Below are 19299 nucleotides of genomic sequence, written 5' to 3' on the forward strand. Positions count from 1 at the left end.
GCTAGAAATGAGAGCAAGTTAATTTTCCCGTTTATTTACCACCCACTCTAACCCTCCCTGTCCCACTCCAATGTCCGACCCGACTAGCCCAGGCCCTCACAGGGCGCGACAAGGAGCCGGTCCTTAAAAAGCGAAGGTTAAAATAAATAAGCATGGGTCTCCGCAGTCCGGGGGCTAATGTCCTATGACGGTCCGGGTCCGAGTCAATTCACCAGCAACGAATGCTCCTCCGAAGCGTCCCTGGAGGAGGGTCGGTGTCAGCGGAGGCGGAAGGCATCAGCTCCCTCAGGCCCGCTTCCCTTCCCCCCAGCCAATCCCAAACCCAAGCCAACCCGGCCTCCAACCTGCCGCAGCAGCAGAGGAGGCTGCAGGCGGAGCCGCTCCCACGGCGGAATTTGCCGGAGGTGGGGCTGTCTTGGCACTGCGCGATGTAGGCCTGGAGCTCGCTCTCCTCTCCGCCCGCCCCGCCCGGATGCTGGGGAGAGATGCCCGGCGGCCCGGCATGAAAGTGGCCTCTGACTTCCGAGGCCCTTGAGATGCGCCCTCCCCTACCCCTCCTCCCCCCTTCTCCCCAGTCATCTGGATCTTCTCACCGGTCCTTGTGGACCAACCAGGCTCCCACCTCTGGGCCTCTGCACCGTGCTGTGCCCTCCACCTGCTGTTCCTCGTGGTTTGCTTCACCCGGAGACATTCCCTGACCACTGAATGTGTGCACACCCTGAATCTTGGTCAGTTGGTGCCCTCCGCTGTGGCTTCAGCGCCTCGAGCCGTGCCTGACCCAGTCTGGGTGCTTGACAACCACCCACTTGTGGGGGCGGCGAGCGGGCGGGGTGCAAACATCTGCATTCCCAGCAGCAGTGAATGTTCTGGCTTTTAGCCTTGTCTTCATCTCTCCCAACCTCACAGGGCCAATATCTCCTCTCCAAGTCCTTTCTGGCTCTAGGTCTTTGCTTTGGCTGTTCCTTCTCCCTGGTGCTCTCTCTTGGGCTCCTGTCTCATCGATCCAGAACTTCCTGAGATGATGGAAAGGTGTGATATCTATGCTGTCCAAATCTGGTAGCTACTAGTCACATTGGCTTTTGGGCGCTTGCTCTGTGGATGGTGTTAAGTGAGGAACTGCATTTGGAATTGTATTTCATTTTCATACTAGAGACTACTATTGGACAGCACATTCTAGAAACTTTCCTGGACTCAGCCCGATACGAGTCTAAAGCAGGGGCCTCTCTGTAGCCTGCCATACTTCCTTTACACCTCTCATCAGTTGGCTGTTATACTCCCGTTGGTGCATCATTCATCCTGCCCATCAGTCTTGGACCGACCATGTACGTTTCCTCAGGTGCCTGGCACCCAGCACCAGGCTTGGCACACAGTAGGCTGTCACACGTGTTTGCTAAAAGATCCTGTCTACCTGCCATGCCCATGTTCTGCTCTGACCCTCTCAGCCTGCAGGACAACCACCCTTCCCCAGACCCACGGGACAGAGGGGTTGGGAGCGGGGCTTCCGGAATGAGACAGTTGTAGGTTGAGCTGGGTTCCACCACGTGCTTGGTAGCTGACCTTGGGCGAGTCACTGAAATTCTATGGTTTAGTTTCCCTGTCGGTGAAAGCAGACACAGGAACCCTACCTGGCCCGAGCCCCACACCTTGATAAAACTGAGAGTGTGGCAGCTGTGACCGGGACAGTATGGGTCCCTCCTGGGCCCCCCAATTCCGAGCCACCCTCTCCTTTGGCCTCGTAGCGTCTCCCACATTCTCTCCCTGGGTCCTCCTCTGCGCACCCCGCCGTGGCCAACCACGAGGGACTCAGAGCCCGAGTCTGGGGCCGTGCATGGACGCATGCATGCACGGCCCCACGGGGAGGCAGGGGGACGGCAGGCCGGCGAGGGGGGGGGGTGGGCCGGCAGCTGACCTTGATGGTGTCGTAGGCGCCGGTGATGAGCGCGATGAAGAGGCTGAGCACCATGTAGATGAACAGGCTGATGAAGGAGTACAGGTAGAGCTGGGAGAACAGCCAGACCAGGCTGCTGCGGCCCTGCTGCGCCTGCATCGCCGCGAACGTCACGAACATGTCATCCCCGTTGATGAGCGAGAAAAGGCACTCGGACACCATGGACAGCGAGCGGAACTGCCGGCGGGCAGGGGGGTCAGGGGTCAGAGGGAGTTGTGGGCACGGCTGGGGGCCGGGGTTGGGGGCTTTGTGGGGTCAGAGGGGACAGCGTACAGAGTACCAGTAGTCATGATAGAGCCACTTGGGGGGGTCACTGAATAATGACAACGTCATAGAGTCAAGGCTAGGGTCACCGGGGATCAGAGGGGATGGTGGGTAGAACTGCTGCAAACTTGCTGGTAAGGAACCGGGGGTCAAGGTGGGTCATTCAGTGTCACCAAGTCAACGATAGACCAGGAGTCAGGGGGCTTGGGAAGTAAGATGGGGAGCCAGGGATCCCTCATCTGTGGGTCACAAGGGCCACCCACAGGTCCCGGCCAGCCCCTACCTTCACATGGTAGGGTCCCAACACAATCCAGCCGCAGAAGCAATAGCCCAGGTAGATGACGGCCACACAGCAGCAGAAGCGCATGACGCTGGGCAGGGCCACCCGCAGCGTGGCAATAAGGATCTGCGGAGGGGTGGGGGTTGGGGTCGGGGGAGGGTGGGGGTGTGTGTCAGCAATGGGGGCGGGACCACAAGCCAGGTGGGCCGTGAGCCTGCAGATGGGGTGAAGCCTGCCCAAGGGCATGATGGGGTGACCACAGAAACTGGGATGACCATCGACAAGGCAGGGTGGTGCTGAGTAGGCCCAAGGGCACCCCCTGGCTGGACTCAGCTCGGGGGAGGAGTATGAAAGAGCAGGCTCATGTGACCCCTGCCCAGGTGGAATGACAGGTGCGCCTGGTGTGGGCAGGTATGGGGAAGAGGCTCCTGGCGGGTCATCTGCAGGGGCTGGTGATGGCAATACGTGTACGAATTTATCTGGGGGTGGGGGTGGCAATTAAAGGGCACGTGGCTGCCCCTGGGAGGGCCCCGCCTGCATGTCGGAGGCTTACGTTGTACTTGTGGAAGAAGGTCAGGTAGCGGATGACACCGACCCAGACGAGCAGCGTCGAGGTGCCCAGAAGGATGCTGCAGACGTCATAGCTTGCCAGGTTCTAGGGGCAGAAGCAGTGTCAACCCCATCCAGCCTGGCCCTTCCCTGGGGATGGGGCCCCGGGCAGGCATCAGCAGGGGTGGGAGAGGGGTCCAGGGTCTGGAAGGAGACCCTGGGGCTCGGGGGCAGGGTGTGGCAGGACCCACCTTGGCTTCGATGCCAATCTTCATGATGGTGCCTGAGATGGTGAGCACGTCGCTGGTGACCAGCAGGATGTACCAGCCGTTGACAAATTCCAGCCGCTCCCACAGGCTGATGACCTGTCCCCGCTGCCGCCACATGAACCTGACAAACTCCTGCAGGGGGAGGTGGGCGGGGTGAGGGCCGGTCCGGACGTGGGAGGCTTGCCACCCGGGCCTTGACGGTCCCAGAGCTGGGAAAGGCTGGGGGCGGCTCTCACGCTCTGCAGCAGGAAGCCTCGCAGCAGCGAGCGGGCGCACAGCAGGAAGGAGAAGGCACAAGTCAGGATCACGACCACGTCAAAGAGGAGCCGGAAGCTGTTGTCTCCTGTGCGGAGGGGCCGAAGGCAGGGCCGGGAGTGAGGTGGCTTCAGGGCGGGTTTGGGTTGGTCATCAGGCTCATGGGTTTCTCTGGGTAAGTCGGGAGTTTGGTCCGTGCTGGTCTGGGGCTTGGGGAATTCCTGGGCAGGTTGGGGCCCCTGGTCAGCGCTAGTCGGGGGCTTGGGGGCTCACCGTGGCCAAAGACGCTGGGGTGCTTACACTCCTGGATGTGGGCCTGGGTCTCCAGGCTGATGGGGATACGCCCACTGTGTGCCTTATTGTCAAATGTGATCTGCAGGGGCGTGGCGGGACGGGACGGGACAGATTGAACCTCAGCAGACCTAGGCCCCCGGAGGCGCAGGACGGGTGGTCTCTCCAGCCCCAGCCTCCCCCATCGCCCCCACGCTGCCCTTGGCCGAGGGCCCCCAGCTCCAGGACTCAGAAGTCCCCGCCCACCATGCCAGCCCATCCCTGGCCGGTCCCTCGCCCCACCCCCCAGGCGTCGCAGGCTCACCAGGATGCTGAAGGTGTAGCAGTCTGGGATTTCATTGTTGATCAGGCTCTGGAGGTTGATGGTCTTCAGCTGGAAGTGGATGGTGACGTTGATCAGCCTGGGGGGGTGAGGCTTGGGTGAGGGTGGGGGGGCTCTGCCCATCCCTCCTGCCCCGGAGCGCCAGCACTCCTGCCCCACGCTGACTCTGCAGCTGGCAGAGGAAGTGCTCACCTGGCCGCATCGGCATGGCCCGCCCCTGCCCCCACCCCTTTCCTGTGGGGAAGCGGCTGCCCCGCCCACCACCCCCACCCCTGAAGATGCCTGGAGTCCTGCCTCCCCCCTCCTCGGCCCCCTTGATGGGGCAGTACTTGTGGAATTTGAGCGTGAGGTTCTTGTAACTGGTGCTGCCATCCAAGAGGAAGAGCTCATCACTGGGGGGCACGGGGGGTCTCTCGGGAGGGTCCACCCGGATACAGTCTGAAGACAGGGAGTCAGGGAAGGGACACTGGGGACAGGGGAGGCACAGGCAGGTCTCCCCAGAGTCCCCGACAGACCCCTTCCCTGCTTTCCTTCCCCCTTCATACTTCGACATTTGTCGTTTGCGCCTGCTGTCTCCCCCTAGGGTCAGGCCTGGTCTGTCTGTCTCACTCCCTACACAGACCCTAGTGCCTGGCGCTCAGTGGGCCCCCAAATGTTTAGGGAATGAATGATAGTGAAACATAACACTCAGCTCTTTCCGCGTGCCAAGCATTCTGCTAATCATCAAATTATTAACGATCGTGACCACCCCATCTCGCGGATGGGCAGGACGCAAAGTGGATTTTAAAGATTTTTTTTTTTTTGGATGTGGACCATTTTTAAAGTCTTTATTCAATTTGTTACAACATTGCTTCTATGTTTGTTGTTTTGTTTTTTTTTTTCCGGCTGCCAGGCATGTGGGATCTTAGCTCCCTCGCCAGGGATTGAAACCGCACCCTCTGCATTGGAAGGCAAAGTCTTAGTCACTGGGCCGCCGGGGAAGTCCCTAAAGTGGGATATTTTTTTTTTTTTTTTTTTTTTAATCCCGACAGCTGAGCCCTGCCCGGCCCACTCACCAGTGATGACCATGGGGTCGATGTCAAAGGTGTCATTGGCTGGGTCCACGTGGCCCCGGTGGTAGTAGCACTGGCAGAGGGCCAGGGCCGAGCCATTGGCCCAGGGCCCGCCCCCGCCCCGCACGTAAGCATACCGACCCAGGGACACATCGGGGAGCATCAGGTACTGTGGGCAAAGGAGGGGAGGGTCAGTGAGCCCCGCCCATTCTCCCGGGCGGGCCCACCTGCCCACCTGCTCCTGGTCGCCCACACCTGGTCCACGGCGTGGAAGATGGCCTGGTACAGCTGCTCCCGGGTGTAGGCCGCAAACGTGTCATCCGCCCCGTCCGAGTAGCCCAGCAGGAAGAGGTGCCGGAAGGCGATGGTGTTCTCCTCCCGGAATGTCACCACCAGCTGGTTGCTGAGCCCAAACAGGATGAGCTGGCGGGAGGGATGGGGAGGATTGGTACTACCGGCATGGGGTCTCCCACGGCGCATGAGCGGAGGCAGAGTAAAGAGAAGGCCCACCCCACGAGGGCATGACCACCCTACGTCCCCAAGGCGCAGCGCAGAGTGGCCACTCATAGAACTCGTGGCAACAACTAATGTTCATGAAATGTTTACCGGATGAATGCTCGAGAGTAAGCACAGCATCACACTGCCAGGGTCCAAGTGCCACCTTCCAAGGCTCAGCTGCTATGTGACTTTGGACAAGTCCCTTAACCTCTCTGAGCCTCAGCTGTCCTATCTATAGAAAGGGGCAAGAGCAGTGGCTAGGACCTCAGAGGGCATTTATGAAGCTTAAAGGCGCTGCTCCCGTGCAGGTCTGAGAGGGCTTCCTGACGGATTAGTGCCACTGTCACTATCATGATATGGGGCTGTGGGGTCAGGACTAAGCTCTGACTCCAAGGTTCTCCTTCGAGGAAAACAGCAACCACAGGTGGCATTCTGTGGGGTGGGGTGGGGGCCCTGAAGGTCTCACCTGCACTGTGACCACCAGGATCTTCACCACCTGCAGCATGAGCTTAAAGGGCTTGCGGCCCTTGGCCCGAAATTTATCACAGGGGCTCATGAAGAAGTACTTGAGACGACGGCGGAGATCCTCCTCTTCTGGAGGGGTGGAAGGGGCTGGGGAAGGCCCCACCTGGGTCCCATACCCAGGTTTGGGTGTCAGGAGGCGCTCAGTCTCTGTGGGACGGGAGAGGGCAGTGGGGACCAGGCCTAGGCAGGTTCACCTGCCAATAGGGGAGGCAGGTCCCAAGCTCCAGCCAAGAAAGAACTCTGAGAGATCTAAGGAAAACCAGAAAATCTGTAACATTTTAGGGATCTATGCAGCAGTGCTGGCTCAGCGGTTTCAAGTCACTCCAGAGGGCCTGAGTTGATTCCTGCCCCTGCTCCAGGGCACTCAGCTTCCCTGAGCCTCAGCTACCTCATCTGCAAAATGGGGCAAAAAAATCTCTCACCAAGAAGCTAAGGATTTGACACTTACAAAGCATTCGGTCTCTGAGTCTCAATAATTCCTCAACGAATAGAGCCTATTCTATTTTTTTGGTTGGTTTTTGGTTTTTTTTGGCTGTGCCGTGTGGCATGTGGGATCTTAGTTCCCCGACCAGGGATTGAACCGAGCCACAACAGTGAAAGCGCTGAGTCCTAACCACTGGGCCCCCAGGGAACTCCGAATGGAGGCTACTCTAAGGACCACTTATTCCTTTCAATCCTGACCAGTCCAAGATGAAAGCCCAAGTTTTCAGCAATGGCTCAGGTCATAGCTGGTCACAGCAGCCCTGAACTGTTCCTGACACAACCCACCATCCCCACTGGGAGAACCCCGCTTCCTTCCAGGGTCTGGCTGGCCTCCTGCCTGGCATGGCCACCAGGATGAAATGTAGGCACTGTCAGAACCTGTCCGTCAGCGAGGGCCAGCCCCTGGTCCCTTTGGAGCTCAGATGCTATCGTGGTTGTTTACAAGATAGCTGGATGGGAAGCCAGAAAGGAGGCTGCCTCCCTGGCTGGGATCACAGCTAATTCATCCCAGACTCTACCAGCCAGGACATCTTTCAGGTGTCTGCAGATAGCTTAAGAAGGGAAGATCAACACAAAGGGCATTCCTCCATGCTGCCCTGTGAGAGGCGACTGAGCTTCCTTGTGTTTGGAGAGCTGAAATTGAGTTAGGCGCCTGCGCTTAAGGTGGCAACCCCGCCCCCAGCACTCCTGCCTAAGTTTAGAGAAGCTGAACATTTGCCTCCTGGTTTGTGGAAGGAAAGCCTGGGAATCTGACGTGCGGGTTGGAGAAGCTGGGGCCCGCTGTCGGAGTTCCAGCAAAGCTGAACAATCCGAATCTAGGCTCAGAATGCAAATCCTGGGACCCTCGCCGCCTCAGTCGGAAAAGCTGGCGATCCGCCAGCTGCCTGAATTGAGGTACTCAGAGCAGAGCCTGGGTTCAGGAAGGGCGGTCGGAGTCCCGCCACTCCGAGGTCGGAGAAGCTGATGCCCACCCGCCGCCCAGGTTCTAGGAGCCGTCTGCCCATATCTACGCCAAGGGGACGCCGAGGGGTCAGCATCAGAGTTGAGGAAAGGGAAACCGGGAGCTCCGCCGCCCCAGGTTGGAGAAGCCGCCCGCCCGTCCGCCGCACGCGTCCTGGGACTTGCGGGGCCACCCGCGCCCTCACCTGAGCCGCGCGGGCCTACGGGCACCGCCATGCCGGGGAGGGGAGCGCCGAACGCCGGCGGGCGCGGCGGTGCAACCGGCGTCTAAACACCCGCTGCTGTCACTGCGGCCTCGCTCCCTCGCGGTGTAGCTTCAAACCCTCCCGCGTCAGCTGACTCGAGCCCCAGTCACGTGACCAGCGCGGCCCTGGAGGCAGGTGACGGGATCCGGTCCCTCCCCCTGCGCCACGACGACCCCTGCCCGAGCAGCACGCATGCGTGCCTCAGCTGGCGACTTGCCCTTAGGCGGTCCCAAGGTCCTAGCGCCGACGGGCGCAAATGTGCTGGGGGATGGGCTGGCTGCTGGCTCCGTCCTGGCTCCGTCATGCCCACGTCCAGTGCTAACCTCTTGACTTCCATGTCCAGTGTTTGACCCCTTTCCCTCCGCGGTGTCAGATGATGATCCTATCTCAAGGCTGCCCCGCTCCATTCTCCCAGAAACTCTGCGTTACTCTCAACCCCCCCTCATCCGAACTGTCATGAAATCCTACTTCATTTCCTAATTACATCGCAAATAGGACCACTTTTCCCCACTCCTATGGCTATAAACCCATAGTCCCCCAAGATTCCCTATGGCCTGGACCACTGCAACAACCTCCCTGATCTTGGGCTCGCATTCCGGATCCCCTCCATTCCACTCGCCATCCAGCAGCCAGAAGCATCTTCAAAAAATAATTCGTATCAGTCAGAACCTGTTGGTAGCTTCCCATTTCTCTGGGATGACAAGCAAACTCCCCTCTTCAATCTACCAGGGCCTTCTGTTCTGGCCCCACCTAACTCCTCCCCTAGCTCATCTCTCAACGGCCCCAGGGCCTTTGCACAATCCTGCCCTAGAGCATAAAGGTTAAGAACTTAGGCTCTGGGGGGCAGACAATTTGGGTTTAAATCTGGGCGCTCCCAACCACCACTTCTGGGTCTTCCAAAAAGTCCCTTGAACTCCATGTGCCTCAGCGTTCTCATTTGCAAAATGGGCATATTCATAGTTACCTGCCTCATGGAGCTGCTGAGAGAATTAAATGAGAAAATGCTAGAGCATAGCACAAGCCTGGGCAAACAGTACTGATGATTAAATTAGAGGTTATTGGGATTATAAAGTCCTTCCTTGGGAAGGCTGTCTGCCATCTAAATCAGAAGTCTTGTTATGCTTCTTGTTGAATGTAACATACTCTGTAGTTACTTTTTAAATGTTTCTAAACTTGGTCTCTGAGCTGTGTGAGGGCCAAGGCCATACTTATCTTGTTCCCTGCTGAGACCCAAGCAATCAACAGATGTTTGTTGGATGCATAAATGAGTGCCCTCCTTTGTCCCGTGGTGTACCTGCAATGTGGGCTTTGAAGGGCAAGGGGTAAGTTAGGAGAGCAGACGGGGCAGGGCCACCCACATGGTTTCATACCAGCCTCCACCATCAGCCTACTAGATGGTCAACATGCCAGAAATCCCACCATTCCTGGGAAAGCCAACTCCAAAAGGAAGGGAGTTAGATCACCCACAGGATAAGTCTGCCCCTGACTGGGGTGGCCAGGTCTGGGGAAGCAGGGAGTGGCAACTGCTGGGATGGACCAGTGTGAGCCCTTGTGGGGGAAGCTAGGAAGCCTGGAGCGTATTGTGGGAGGAGCCAGGACATTGACGTTCTATTTGTATGTTTGGCTCCGGCCATACCCTCCCATCTCCAGAAGAAGAGGCTGTGCATCAGAGGAAAAACAGCAACAGGAGAACCACAACACGGAGCCAGGAGGCAGTGGGAGGATTTTACTAACTGCACAACACACAACCTTCCCAGGCCCCTGTGGGTGCCAGCATGCCCTTCAGCCATCAGGCCCCAGCAGTGCCCCTTGCTCCTGCACCCACTCGGGGCTCTCGCCGGTAGGGAGGACTGCGCCGACAGTGTCATGGGTGGGAGAGCCGGGGTCAGGGTGGGACTCAGAGCTGGGGTCAGGGCTGGGCACGGGATCCGGGTCGGGGCTGGGACCAGATCTGTGATCGGGGCTGGCCACAAGGTCGGAATTGGCATTGTGCCCAGGCTCAGGGTCAGAAGATTTGACAGAATCAGGGGTGGGGGTAGATCCAGAGCCAGGGATGGGTTTGGGGCTGGGATTGGGGGGGGAGCCCAGCGCAGAGCCAGGGTCAGGGTCAAGGCCAGAGCTGGGGCCGGGGCTGAGGCCCAGGCCTGAACCCAGCACAGAGACAGCATCAGGACCCAGAAGGGAGACCTGCCCCGGCCTCAACATCGAAGCGGGGCTGAGGCCCAAACCGGCGGCGGCCGCAGCAGCTGCAGCGGCCGCGCCCTCATGCACTCGCTTGTGCTTGGTGAGGCTGGAGGCTTGGCCGAAGGCCTTGCCGCAGAGCTGGCAGCGGTAGGGGCGCTCGCCCGAATGCACGTGCAGGTGCTGCAGCAGCGCCGAACTCTGCCCAAAGGCCTTGGAGCAGTGGGGGCAGGCATAGGGCCGCTCGCCGGTGTGGATGCGCAGGTGATGCTGCAGGTTGGAACTCTGGCCGAAGGCCTTGCCGCAGTGGGGACAGCGGTAGGGGCGCTCGGCCGTGTGTGTGCGCTGGTGCTGCAGCAGCGCGGAGCTCTGGCCAAAGGCCTTGCCGCACTGCGGGCACGGGTACGGCCGCTCACCCGTGTGCGTGCGCAGGTGCTTCAGCAGCGCCGAGCCCTGCCCGAAGCCCTTGGCGCACACCGGGCACTTGTGCGGCCGCGGGCCGCCGTGCGTGCGCAGGTGCTGCGCCAGCAGCGAACCGTGCCCGAAGGCTTTGCCGCACACAGGGCAGTGGTGCGGCTTCTCGCCGCTGTGGCTGCTGCGGTGCTTGAGCAGCGTGGAGCGCCAGCCAAAGGCCTTGCCGCACGCCGCGCACTGGTAGGGCCGCGCGCCCGTGTGGATGCCGCGGTGCTGGGCCAGCGTGGCGCCGTGGCTGAACGACTTGCCGCAGTCGGGGCAGCGGTAAGGCTTCTCGCCGCTGTGGGTGCGGCGGTGCTGGCTCAGACCCGAGCTGCGGCGGAAGGCTCGCCCGCAATCCGGGCAGGAGAAGGGCCGGGGCGGGCTGGCAGGTGCAGGGAGCACCGCGGGACCGGCGGCCAGGACCTCGGGGGTGGCAGTGAGGTCGGACGAGAGGGGGTCCAGGTCTGGGGTGGCAGCGGGACTGAGGGTGTCGCTGTTAGGGTCGAGAACCAGGGGGACGGGGCCGATGACGTCTGGGTCGTCAAAACTTGAAGACATGGGGTCGAGATCTTGGGGATCCGAGTCACGGATCCCCGAGATGGAGCTCGGAGCTTCCACATCGGGATCCAGATCCTCGGAGACAGGCTCCAGCTCTTCATAGCTGGGGTCCACATCTTCAGAGACAGTGTTGAGGTCTTCCGGCTCAGGCTCTGGGTTTTCAGAAACTGGGTCCAGCTCTTCACTCTTGGGGTCTAGGTCTTCTGAGTCGGAGTCAAGCTCTTCATAATTGGGCCTCGGGCCTTTGTGGCCTGGGTTCCTGACTAGGACCGAACGCCGCATCCCGGGTGTGGAAGTGCTGGCTGCTTCCGGGGCAGGCTCTACGGGGTGAGGGCAGAAGGTGAGTGGAGGTAGGTTCTGGGGAACCGGGGGGTCTCTTTTGGAGCCTGAGCAGGGAAGGGAGAGGGGGCCAGACCATGCCCCAGATCCCACTCCGGGGCACACACACGGATCATTCTCTTGTCTTGTACTGCAGGGAGATTTTGCACTCGCCCCCGCCAGGGCAGGGAGAAGAGGGACCCTGGTGGGACATGGGGAGGGGGGGACTCCCTTCTCAGCCCCACACCTGGATAGAAGTCGTGGGACCCAGCACTAGAGGTCTCCAGTACCCAGCTCCATGGCTCTGCCCCTCTCTCCATCCTGGGCTCCTCCTCTGGTGGGCAGCTTGGGTCCTGTGGAGGAGAGAGAGTCTAGATACCTATCCCCTTGACCATGGCCCCTTCATGGGGAAGAGGGGGGCGGTGTCTGGGTTCTCGTGCTTTCTGCTAAGTACATGGCCTGAATTCCAGTCCCATAGTTGGGGGTGGCATGTTTGGGGGTTCCTAGTAGGGAGGGCGACCCCTGGCTCACCTCCTAGAGAAGAAGCATCCTGACCTCTGAAGCCTCTATCTGGGGGAAAAGTGGGGCGGGGGCAAACAACAACTGGTACTCCTCACTGGGGGAGTGCAGAAAGACCCCTGGCTTGCTTCCTGGGGAAGAGACAACGTGAATTCCAAACCTTACAATTCTGGGGTAGGACTGAGTCCAAACACCTGTATTCTATCTTAGATAGAAGATCCTGAATGCAGATTTCTAAAGCTAGAGTGAGTGCGGGGATATAATATGTGGGACCCCTGGAGGGAGCAGGGAGACCCATGGATCCATCAGCCAGGAGGGTAGGGACAGGTGTTGGTGTACCTGTTTGCCCAAGTAGATAGAAGATCCTGAATTCTAACCCCTAGCTGGGGTGGGCAAAATAATACCTGGGGCTCCTCTTGGGTTACTGGAGGGACCCTGGGCCATCTCCTAGGAAGGGGAGATTCCTGAGTGACTGACCCCACGATCGACGTACGGGAATGCGCGTCAGGAACTCTGGTCCCCTCCTGGAAGGAAGATCCTGAATTCTAGCTCCATGGCTAGAGGTAGGGAGGGGGGCAGAGAAACAAGCTGGGATCCCTTCAGGGGAGCAGGAGGAAATCAGGATTACCTGAAGGGGAGGTGATGCCCACCACATGGCTAGGCCTCGGGGAGAAAACAACAAATAGATCTATTCCTGGGAGACAGGGGAGGACCCTTGGCTCTCCTTCTGGGGAGGGGGACCTCCCAAGCCACAACCCCAGAGCTGGAGTGGGTACGCAAACAGAGAGGGCTGAGTTCCTAGTTCACCTCCTTAAATTCCACGACGGAGGGTCAGGGGACAGTGCTGAGTCCCCTCCTGGATTCCCAGGGGGCAGGGGGACCCTAAGATTCGCTCCTGAATTCCCATGTCTGAGCTGCACGCTGGGAGGAGAAATAACTGGGATCCTTCTCTGAGTTCCTGGGGGGCAGGTGGAACCCTGGATCACCTCCTGGGGAAGGGGCTTCCAGAACTCTGGACCCCAAGACTGGAGAGTGAGGGGAACAATAACTGGGGTCCTGGGGGAGGGAGGGAACCCCTGGATCCCCCTCTTGAAGATGGGCTTCCTGAACTCCCTACCCCAGGCTGAAGGGTGAGGAGAACAATACCTGGGGCCACTTCTGGGTTCCTGGGGTGGGGGGTCTGGAGCGCCTCCAGGGGAGGCGGGCGTCCTGGACTCCCGTCCCCACCCCAAGTGAGGGGTTCTCCCCCCACCCCCATACCTCCCGATTGACGGCGCCCAGCTCGGGCCGGGCCCTCCCCCGGGGCCGCAGCGGCGGAACCGGCGCGCTAGGCCCGCGGGTCGCGCGGCCCCCTCCCATCGCGCCGGCGTCTCTGCTCTCCCGGGCCGGGGCTGGCGGCGCGCGAGGCGAGGGAAGGGGGTGGACAGAGGTCGCCCAGGGCCGCGCCCCGCGCCGGGGCCCCCTGCCCGCCCGCCCCCCTCACCCCCGCCCCATCGCGGCCGCCGCCCGCCCGACCAGCTCACGGGGACACTCACCCGGCGCCCCTCGCCCCAGCCCGGCCCGCCGCGCCCGCCGGCGCCCCCAGGGCCCGCAGGAAGCCCCCCGCCCGCCAGCCCCGCCGGCGGCCCCCTCGGCCCTGCGGCCCCGCCAAGCGCTCCCAGGGAGCGAGAGGGGCCGGCCGAGGGCCGCAGCGGGAGCTGCTGGGACTTGTAGTTCGCCCGCGTCCGCCTCGGCCGTCGCCATCGCTGCCCCCGCCTCCCCCCGGGCCAGCCTTTGTCCCGGCCCGGCCACCCGGCCGCGCGGCCGCGCCTTTGTCTGCGCCGCGCCCCGCCCGCGCTGTCCCCGCCGCGGCCTCTCCTCTTCTGCGTCTCTCTCAGCCGCTCTCGATCCCTCTCCGCCTCTTCCTCTCTCTCTCTGTTCCTTCTCTGTCGCTCTGTCCCTCTATTTCTATGTCTCTCTCCATTTCAATCTCTTTGCCTCTCTTGCCCTCACTTTTTCTGCCTCTGTCCCTCTGTGTCTCTATCCTCTTCTCTCTCCCTGTCTCTGCCTCCTGCCCAGGTCTCTGACTCTCTCTGGTTTCAAGAAACACCGAACATTCTCTGTCTTGCAGACTGGCCACGCACATCAGCATAGTCAAGACGCTGAGAATTTACAAACTTGTGTATCTTTGCTCAGTCCAGCATTTCCCTCTAAGACTCCTCCTCCAAGGAAAAGAGTTGGGGATACTGAGTGTTCCCTCCTTCTCCTCCCTGGTCACGCACCGCTGTCACTGGTGGACTCCCCGTGCCTGATGCTCCCTCTGAAGCCTAGACCAGATCTGGGAAGCACTCTGGGCAGACTTTACCTGGAGACACAGATCCCTGTGAGGAGGGAGTGAAATACAGCCCCGGCAGCTGGCAGCTGGGCCGTGAGATGTTCTTCCCTGAACATAAACAACGATCCCAGAATATAAACAATGATCACACAAGGCCGCTCTGTGACCGCGCCTGAGCCGAGATAGACACAAGGACACTCTGCAACCACAAAAATGAATACACACCCCCTCCTCTCCCCCCCGCCCCCTGCAACTAACTCAGATGACCGCCGCTTCTTCCCAATGACGGCCGCATGTCCATCCTCCCACTTCTGAGATAAGAATCACCAAAATACCCAGTCCCAGTCGCCGATCTGCTCCCTGCTTGCTGACAGCACCAGGCTAGAGCTGCTTCTACTCTCCTCTTCTTAAAATCACCCAGCACAAGCCTGAATCCTAAAAGATGCCCTCCTGTCCCCCAACTCTTCTGGAGATGCCCCATGGTTCCCCGCTACGGGATCTTCCTTGCTGCGCAAGCTAAAAAAATTTTTTTTGACTACAGGCGTGTTTCTGATGGTCTTTGACGAATTTGGACAACACCTACCCTTGCGTGCAAATCAGGCCTCCAGGGGACTTCGCTCTTCCTTCCAGAACCTTCTAGATCTGGGCTGAACTTGTGGCCTGAGACCTGCTTTCCAGCTCTCTGTGGAGAAGCCAGCAGCAGATCTGAGAGACTTGAAACTGCAATTGGATTATGTCGCTTGTTCTTCATCCTACTGGATGATCCCATTACAAATAATACTTGTAATGACAGCTGTCATTTCAGTCTGCCCAGTATGTCTCTCAGCACCTCGCTTTCCCTTTGTGGAGCCCCCTCCACTACTCCAGATGGACCCGTGTCTAACCCGTGCCCCCCCAGTACCATGCGATCTAAACTTACCAACCCAAGAACCCCACCCCCCGGCCACAATGAGGGCTGGGACGAAGTCATGAGGTTGGAGAATCTCTTTCTTCCTTTGGGATCATGAGCTGTTTATTGGCTTCCTTCTGCCTGCACCCACCTTCCTCAGTTGTCTGGAAGAACAGTCTGCAGACTGAAGCCAATCTATACCAGGATGTAGAGGTGAGAGACAGAGAGACAGCTCTAGCTATATTGGTTGAGCTCTTGGACATAGCCGTACCTGAAGCCGGAAAGCTCACAGTCTTTCCAGCCAACAAATTTCCTGGGTATTTGAGCTAGTTTAGTGGGTTTCTGTCTCTTGCAGTCATGACAGTCTTGACTAATTTAGACATGATTTCCAGAAAAGGGAAGGGTATTGAAGGAAATAACTTAAAATGTGAAATTGGCTGAACAAAGGTGAAGTAGAGGGCCAGGGCCACCTTGACATATATATTCATTATGAAGTGAATAGGCCTTCAAGATTTGTGCAGTGCACAACCTCCCAAGATATATGTGGCAGCCCTGTAGAAGTGCCTTGCTCAGGAAACCAGAAATCTGTTATGTTGAAGAAAAATGGCCGATTAAACCGTTGCCTGTTTTATCTTCGCACTCTGTGTGTCACCTGGGACTGTGGCTCGAGCGGCTTTGGAGGAAAATATCAGGATGTTGGAACATGTGGGAGCTTTCATGAAGTCTTCGGCAAGGTCTTATGAGATAGACACAAGCTGCCTCTATGTGCTCCTTTTTTTATACATTTATTTATATTTATTTATTTGGCTACACTGGGTTTTTACTGCTGCACATGGGCAGTACTCTGTCACGATGCTCGGGCTTCTCATTGCGGTGGCTTCTCTTGTTGTGGAGCACGAGCTCTAGGTGTGTAGGCTTCAGTAGTTGTGGCTTGCGGGCTCTAGAGCGCAGGCTCAGTAGTTGTGGTGCACGGGCTTAGTTGCTCCGTGGCATGTGGGAATCTTCCCGGACCAGGCATCGAACCCGTGTCCCCTGCATTGGCAGGCGGATTCTTAACCACTGTGCCACCAGGGAAGTCCCTATGAGCACCTTCTTAAAGCAGAGTCTAGCACCTGCTCAATTTTGTGAGATTGCTACGGCTGAATTCTCTGCCCCAATCTAAAAGAGGAAGTTAGTACTGAGATGGGGAGATAAGATTGGGATTATCAGAGATCCGGTGGGCTCTTAATACCTCAGCCTTTCAAGCATGGAACACTGAACACTGCCTGTCTATTAGGCACAATTAACCTCATTGGGAAGAGCCTATTGGCTGAGTCTTTCTGCCCTCTAGATTGTAACCTGGGGCAAGATAGATGCTGTGGGGCTGGGCAGGCACAGGTCTGTTGCTAGGAGACAGGATCCAGCAAGATTGGGCTCCAGACTCCAAGATCCTGGTGAGGTTTGGAGAACCAAATCACCCAGGCATCCAATCACAGCATTCCATCCCTCTGGGCACAGTGATTGGTTCACAGCTGGACATGTGACTCAAATGGGCCAGTCAGAGGGTTGTTAAATTCTAACGTGAGGAGTTGAGGGGAAGACCTCCACCCCTTCCTTTGGGGCTTTAATCATTAGGATTTGCGTTTTGTTTTGTATTGTTTTTGCTTTTGTTTTTTGCCACTGCTTGGACTGAGAGGCGGCAAGGGAGAGAGCATGCCTGATGAGGAATTAGCAGGCTTGATGTTAGACCTAATTACAGACTTTCTTGTTTCTAAGTCAATAAAATCCCTTTCTGCTTGAGCAGATACAGCTGGGTTTCTGACACTTGCAACAAAAATACCGAAGACATTAACAAAATGTAGGCACTGTTTATTGAGCTGCAGCCAAGTGCGAGGCCCTGTTTTAAGAATGGTATATGCGGGCTTCCCTGTTGGTGTAGTGGTTAAGAATCCGCCTGCCAGTGCAGGGGACACGGGTTTGAGCCCTGGTCCGGGAAGATCCCACATACCGCGGAACAACTAAGCCCATGCGCCACAACTACTGAGCCTGTGCTCTAGAGCCCGCGAGCCACAACTACTGAAGCCCACGCGCCTAGAGCCCGTGCTCCACAAGAGAAGCCACCGCAATGAGAAGCCTGCACACTGCAATGAAGAGTAGTCCCCGCTCTTTGCAACTAGAGAAAGCCTGCACGCGGCAACGAAGACCCAACGCAGCCAAAATAAAATAAATAAATAAATTTATATATATATATAAAAGAATGGTACACGCACATTTTATTTACTCCTTGTAACCACTCCATGAAGGAGGAACTGTTGCCATCCCCATTTTACAGATGAGGAAAGTGAGGGTCAGAGCAGGAAATCATTTGCCTAGGGACAGAAAAAGACAAGTCTGCTGCTTAGCAATGATTACCATCGACAAAATGTTTTCCTTTAAAATTTAATCTGTTTTCCCATGTTCAATACTATTTTACTCATCTTATTTCATAAGTCTTTTTAGTTTTTGTAGTTCATATGAAATGCCTTTTCTGGGGGGTAAGTGGGATATAGGAGGGATAGACATAAATCCATAGAATACATCCAGAATCATCATAATGTAGTGTCTTTCCGTACTGAAGACATCTTGAGTAAAGTTTCTGTTTTTTCCTGGCAACCCATCCCGGGGCTGGTCAGTTCCATTGTTAGAAAATGTTTCAAGTTGTGCTGAAATCTGCTTCCTTGTAACTCCTACCCATTATTTCTCATCTGATGTCTCGGTTGTTGAAACCATTCCTAGAACCAGGCAGGAGTACACGTAATCCTGCAACTGGAGCTACATGGAATCAAAGCAAGCTTTCTGAGCTTCCTGGCAGGCAAGGCAAAAAGGGAAAGCTTTTTGTACATGTAGTCTGGTCAACAAGCAGACCGGCTTTACCAGGAGAGCCTAATTTTATCCTAGGAATCATTGTAGGATGGGTTTATTGCAGTGGTTCTCAACCAGGGGCGACTTTTCCCCCCAAGGGACATTTGGCAATGTCTGGAGACAATTTTGGTTGTCACAACTGGGCGGGGGAGAAGGAATGTGCTACTGGCATGGAGTGGGTAGAGTTCAGGGATGATGCCAAGCACCCTACAATGCACAAGACAGCCTCCAACCGCAAAGAATGGTCCTATCCAGAATGTCAGTAGTGCCGAGACTGAGAAAGCTTGTTTTATCATGAGGTAATTCAGACGAGTGTCATCTACATCATCAGTGGAAGCAAGCAGAAGAGGTGTTCTGCCTCTAGCAGACCCTCTCATGGTCGACATGGATACCATGACTGCAGCCGAAAGGTCCATCTTGTCCCCGTGGGACCCCAAACTGGACTCCTCTCCTTCCTGTGGAAGTGACAAGCTGGTCTCACAGGATTGCTGCCCATGGGGAAAGGTCTCCTGGCCAGGCTTGAGGTTGGCTCTTAGTGGCCCATTGGATTGGGGGCCTTGGTCTTTAAAGGTCTGTCTACAGGGTCAGGGAACCGTGTTCATTCCCTGAAACCAGATTCTCAACAGCCTGCAGAGGCAGGGCCCGGGCACGGCCACCAAGGCCCATCTTATCGTCCCAGACAGATCTGGCTTCTTGGTGGTGATTCATCAGACCCCAAGACTTTCAAGGTGGGGTGCTGTCCAAGGTACTAGTCCTTGACATACTTGATGTCCTTGACATACTTACCAGCTTCAAGTCTCCACCCCATACTCCTCCTTTCCACCCTTTTCATTCTGTCTCTGGCTGAACACCTACCCCCTTGGGCCTGATCACGTGCTGATGACATTTGTTGATGTGCCCCTGGACCCAGCTGTGATCTGGGGGCCAGCTGCCCAGCCAGCCAGTGCACCAACCATTCAGCTTCCAGCCTCTGCTCACAATAGGGGACATTGCTGGGCCATTCTCAGCATGTCCAGCCTTTCATGCCCCCTCTGAGCCTCACCCAGTCTCTCAATGATTGAGCTCCATCCTACACCCTCCTTACCTTCATCCTTGGAAAGGAAGCTCTCCCTTCTTGACCCCCAGCTATGCACACTAACCAGTGTGTACATTTCTCATTTACAACCAGTGTGTACATTTCTCATTACAATCTAATGAGAGAGAGCTATTGTTTATCTCCATTTTACAGATGAGCAAATAGAGG

General features: G+C 57.4%; 2 protein-coding genes across 11 annotated transcripts; both read right to left on the reverse strand.

Moving 5' to 3' along the window:
• Positions 1-18: 18 nt before the first annotated feature.
• On the reverse strand, positions 19-8044 carry MCOLN1 (mucolipin TRP cation channel 1). 3 transcript variants are annotated; one of them, XM_060145379.1, is made up of 14 exons: positions 7882-8041; positions 6195-6400; positions 5486-5653; positions 5234-5399; positions 4508-4616; positions 4161-4257; positions 3839-3938; positions 3547-3653; positions 3293-3442; positions 3046-3147; positions 2496-2618; positions 1910-2125; positions 345-475; positions 19-240 (listed from the first exon to the last, which is right to left on the reverse strand). In XM_060145379.1, the coding sequence occupies exons 1-14, from the start codon at positions 7910-7912 to the stop codon at positions 204-206; spliced, it is 1743 nt and encodes a 580-aa protein (XP_060001362.1). In that variant the 5' UTR covers positions 7913-8041; the 3' UTR covers positions 19-203. The 3 variants fall into 3 exon arrangements, 1 of the variants encoding a protein (XP_060001362.1); XR_009539799.1 differs by lacking the exon at positions 19-240 and adding an exon at positions 594-1092 and having other exon boundaries at positions 347-475; positions 7882-8044; XR_009539800.1 differs by lacking the exon at positions 19-240 and adding an exon at positions 594-1013 and having other exon boundaries at positions 347-475; positions 7882-8043.
• Positions 8045-9634: 1590 nt separating this feature from the next.
• On the reverse strand, positions 9635-13546 carry ZNF358 (zinc finger protein 358). Of its 8 annotated transcripts, none has more exons than XM_060145362.1 (4): positions 13120-13348; positions 12378-12497; positions 11702-11807; positions 9635-11456 (listed from the first exon to the last, which is right to left on the reverse strand). In XM_060145362.1, the coding sequence occupies exons 1-4, from the start codon at positions 13330-13332 to the stop codon at positions 9724-9726; spliced, it is 2172 nt and encodes a 723-aa protein (XP_060001345.1). In that variant the 5' UTR covers positions 13333-13348; the 3' UTR covers positions 9635-9723. The 8 variants fall into 8 exon arrangements, with proteins under 8 accessions (XP_060001345.1, XP_060001347.1, XP_060001346.1 ...); XM_060145364.1 differs by having other exon boundaries at positions 12467-12570; positions 13120-13246; XM_060145363.1 differs by having other exon boundaries at positions 12467-12636; positions 13120-13246.
• Between the last annotated feature and the right edge of the window lie 5753 nt (positions 13547-19299).

Source organism: Lagenorhynchus albirostris, chromosome 3 (genome assembly GCF_949774975.1).
Source record: "Lagenorhynchus albirostris chromosome 3, mLagAlb1.1, whole genome shotgun sequence".
Taxonomy (NCBI): Eukaryota; Metazoa; Chordata; class Mammalia; order Artiodactyla; family Delphinidae; genus Lagenorhynchus; species Lagenorhynchus albirostris.

Bases quoted from the DNA above. Each gene is read 5' to 3' on its own strand.
- MCOLN1 (XM_060145379.1), bottom strand. From the start codon at position 7,912: ATGGCGGTGCCCGTAGGCCCGCGCGGCTCAG. The intron at 6,401-7,881 runs GTGAGGGCGCGG...CCCGTCCCACAG, and splicing joins CGTAGGCCCGCGCGGCTCAG to AGACTGAGCGCCTCCTGACA. The intron at 3,654-3,838 runs GTGAGCCCCCAA...CCCTCCGCACAG, and splicing joins CCCCAGCGTCTTTGGCCACG to GAGACAACAGCTTCCGGCTC.
- ZNF358 (XM_060145362.1), bottom strand. From the start codon at position 13,332: ATGGGAGGGGGCCGCGCGACCCGCGGGCCTAGCGCGCCGGTTCCGCCG. The intron at 11,808-12,377 runs GTATTATTTTGC...TCTCCTCCACAG, and splicing joins TAACCCAAGAGGAGCCCCAG to GACCCAAGCTGCCCACCAGA. The intron at 11,457-11,701 runs GTGTGGGGCTGA...CTCACCCCGTAG, and splicing joins GTCCCACGACTTCTATCCAG to AGCCTGCCCCGGAAGCAGCC.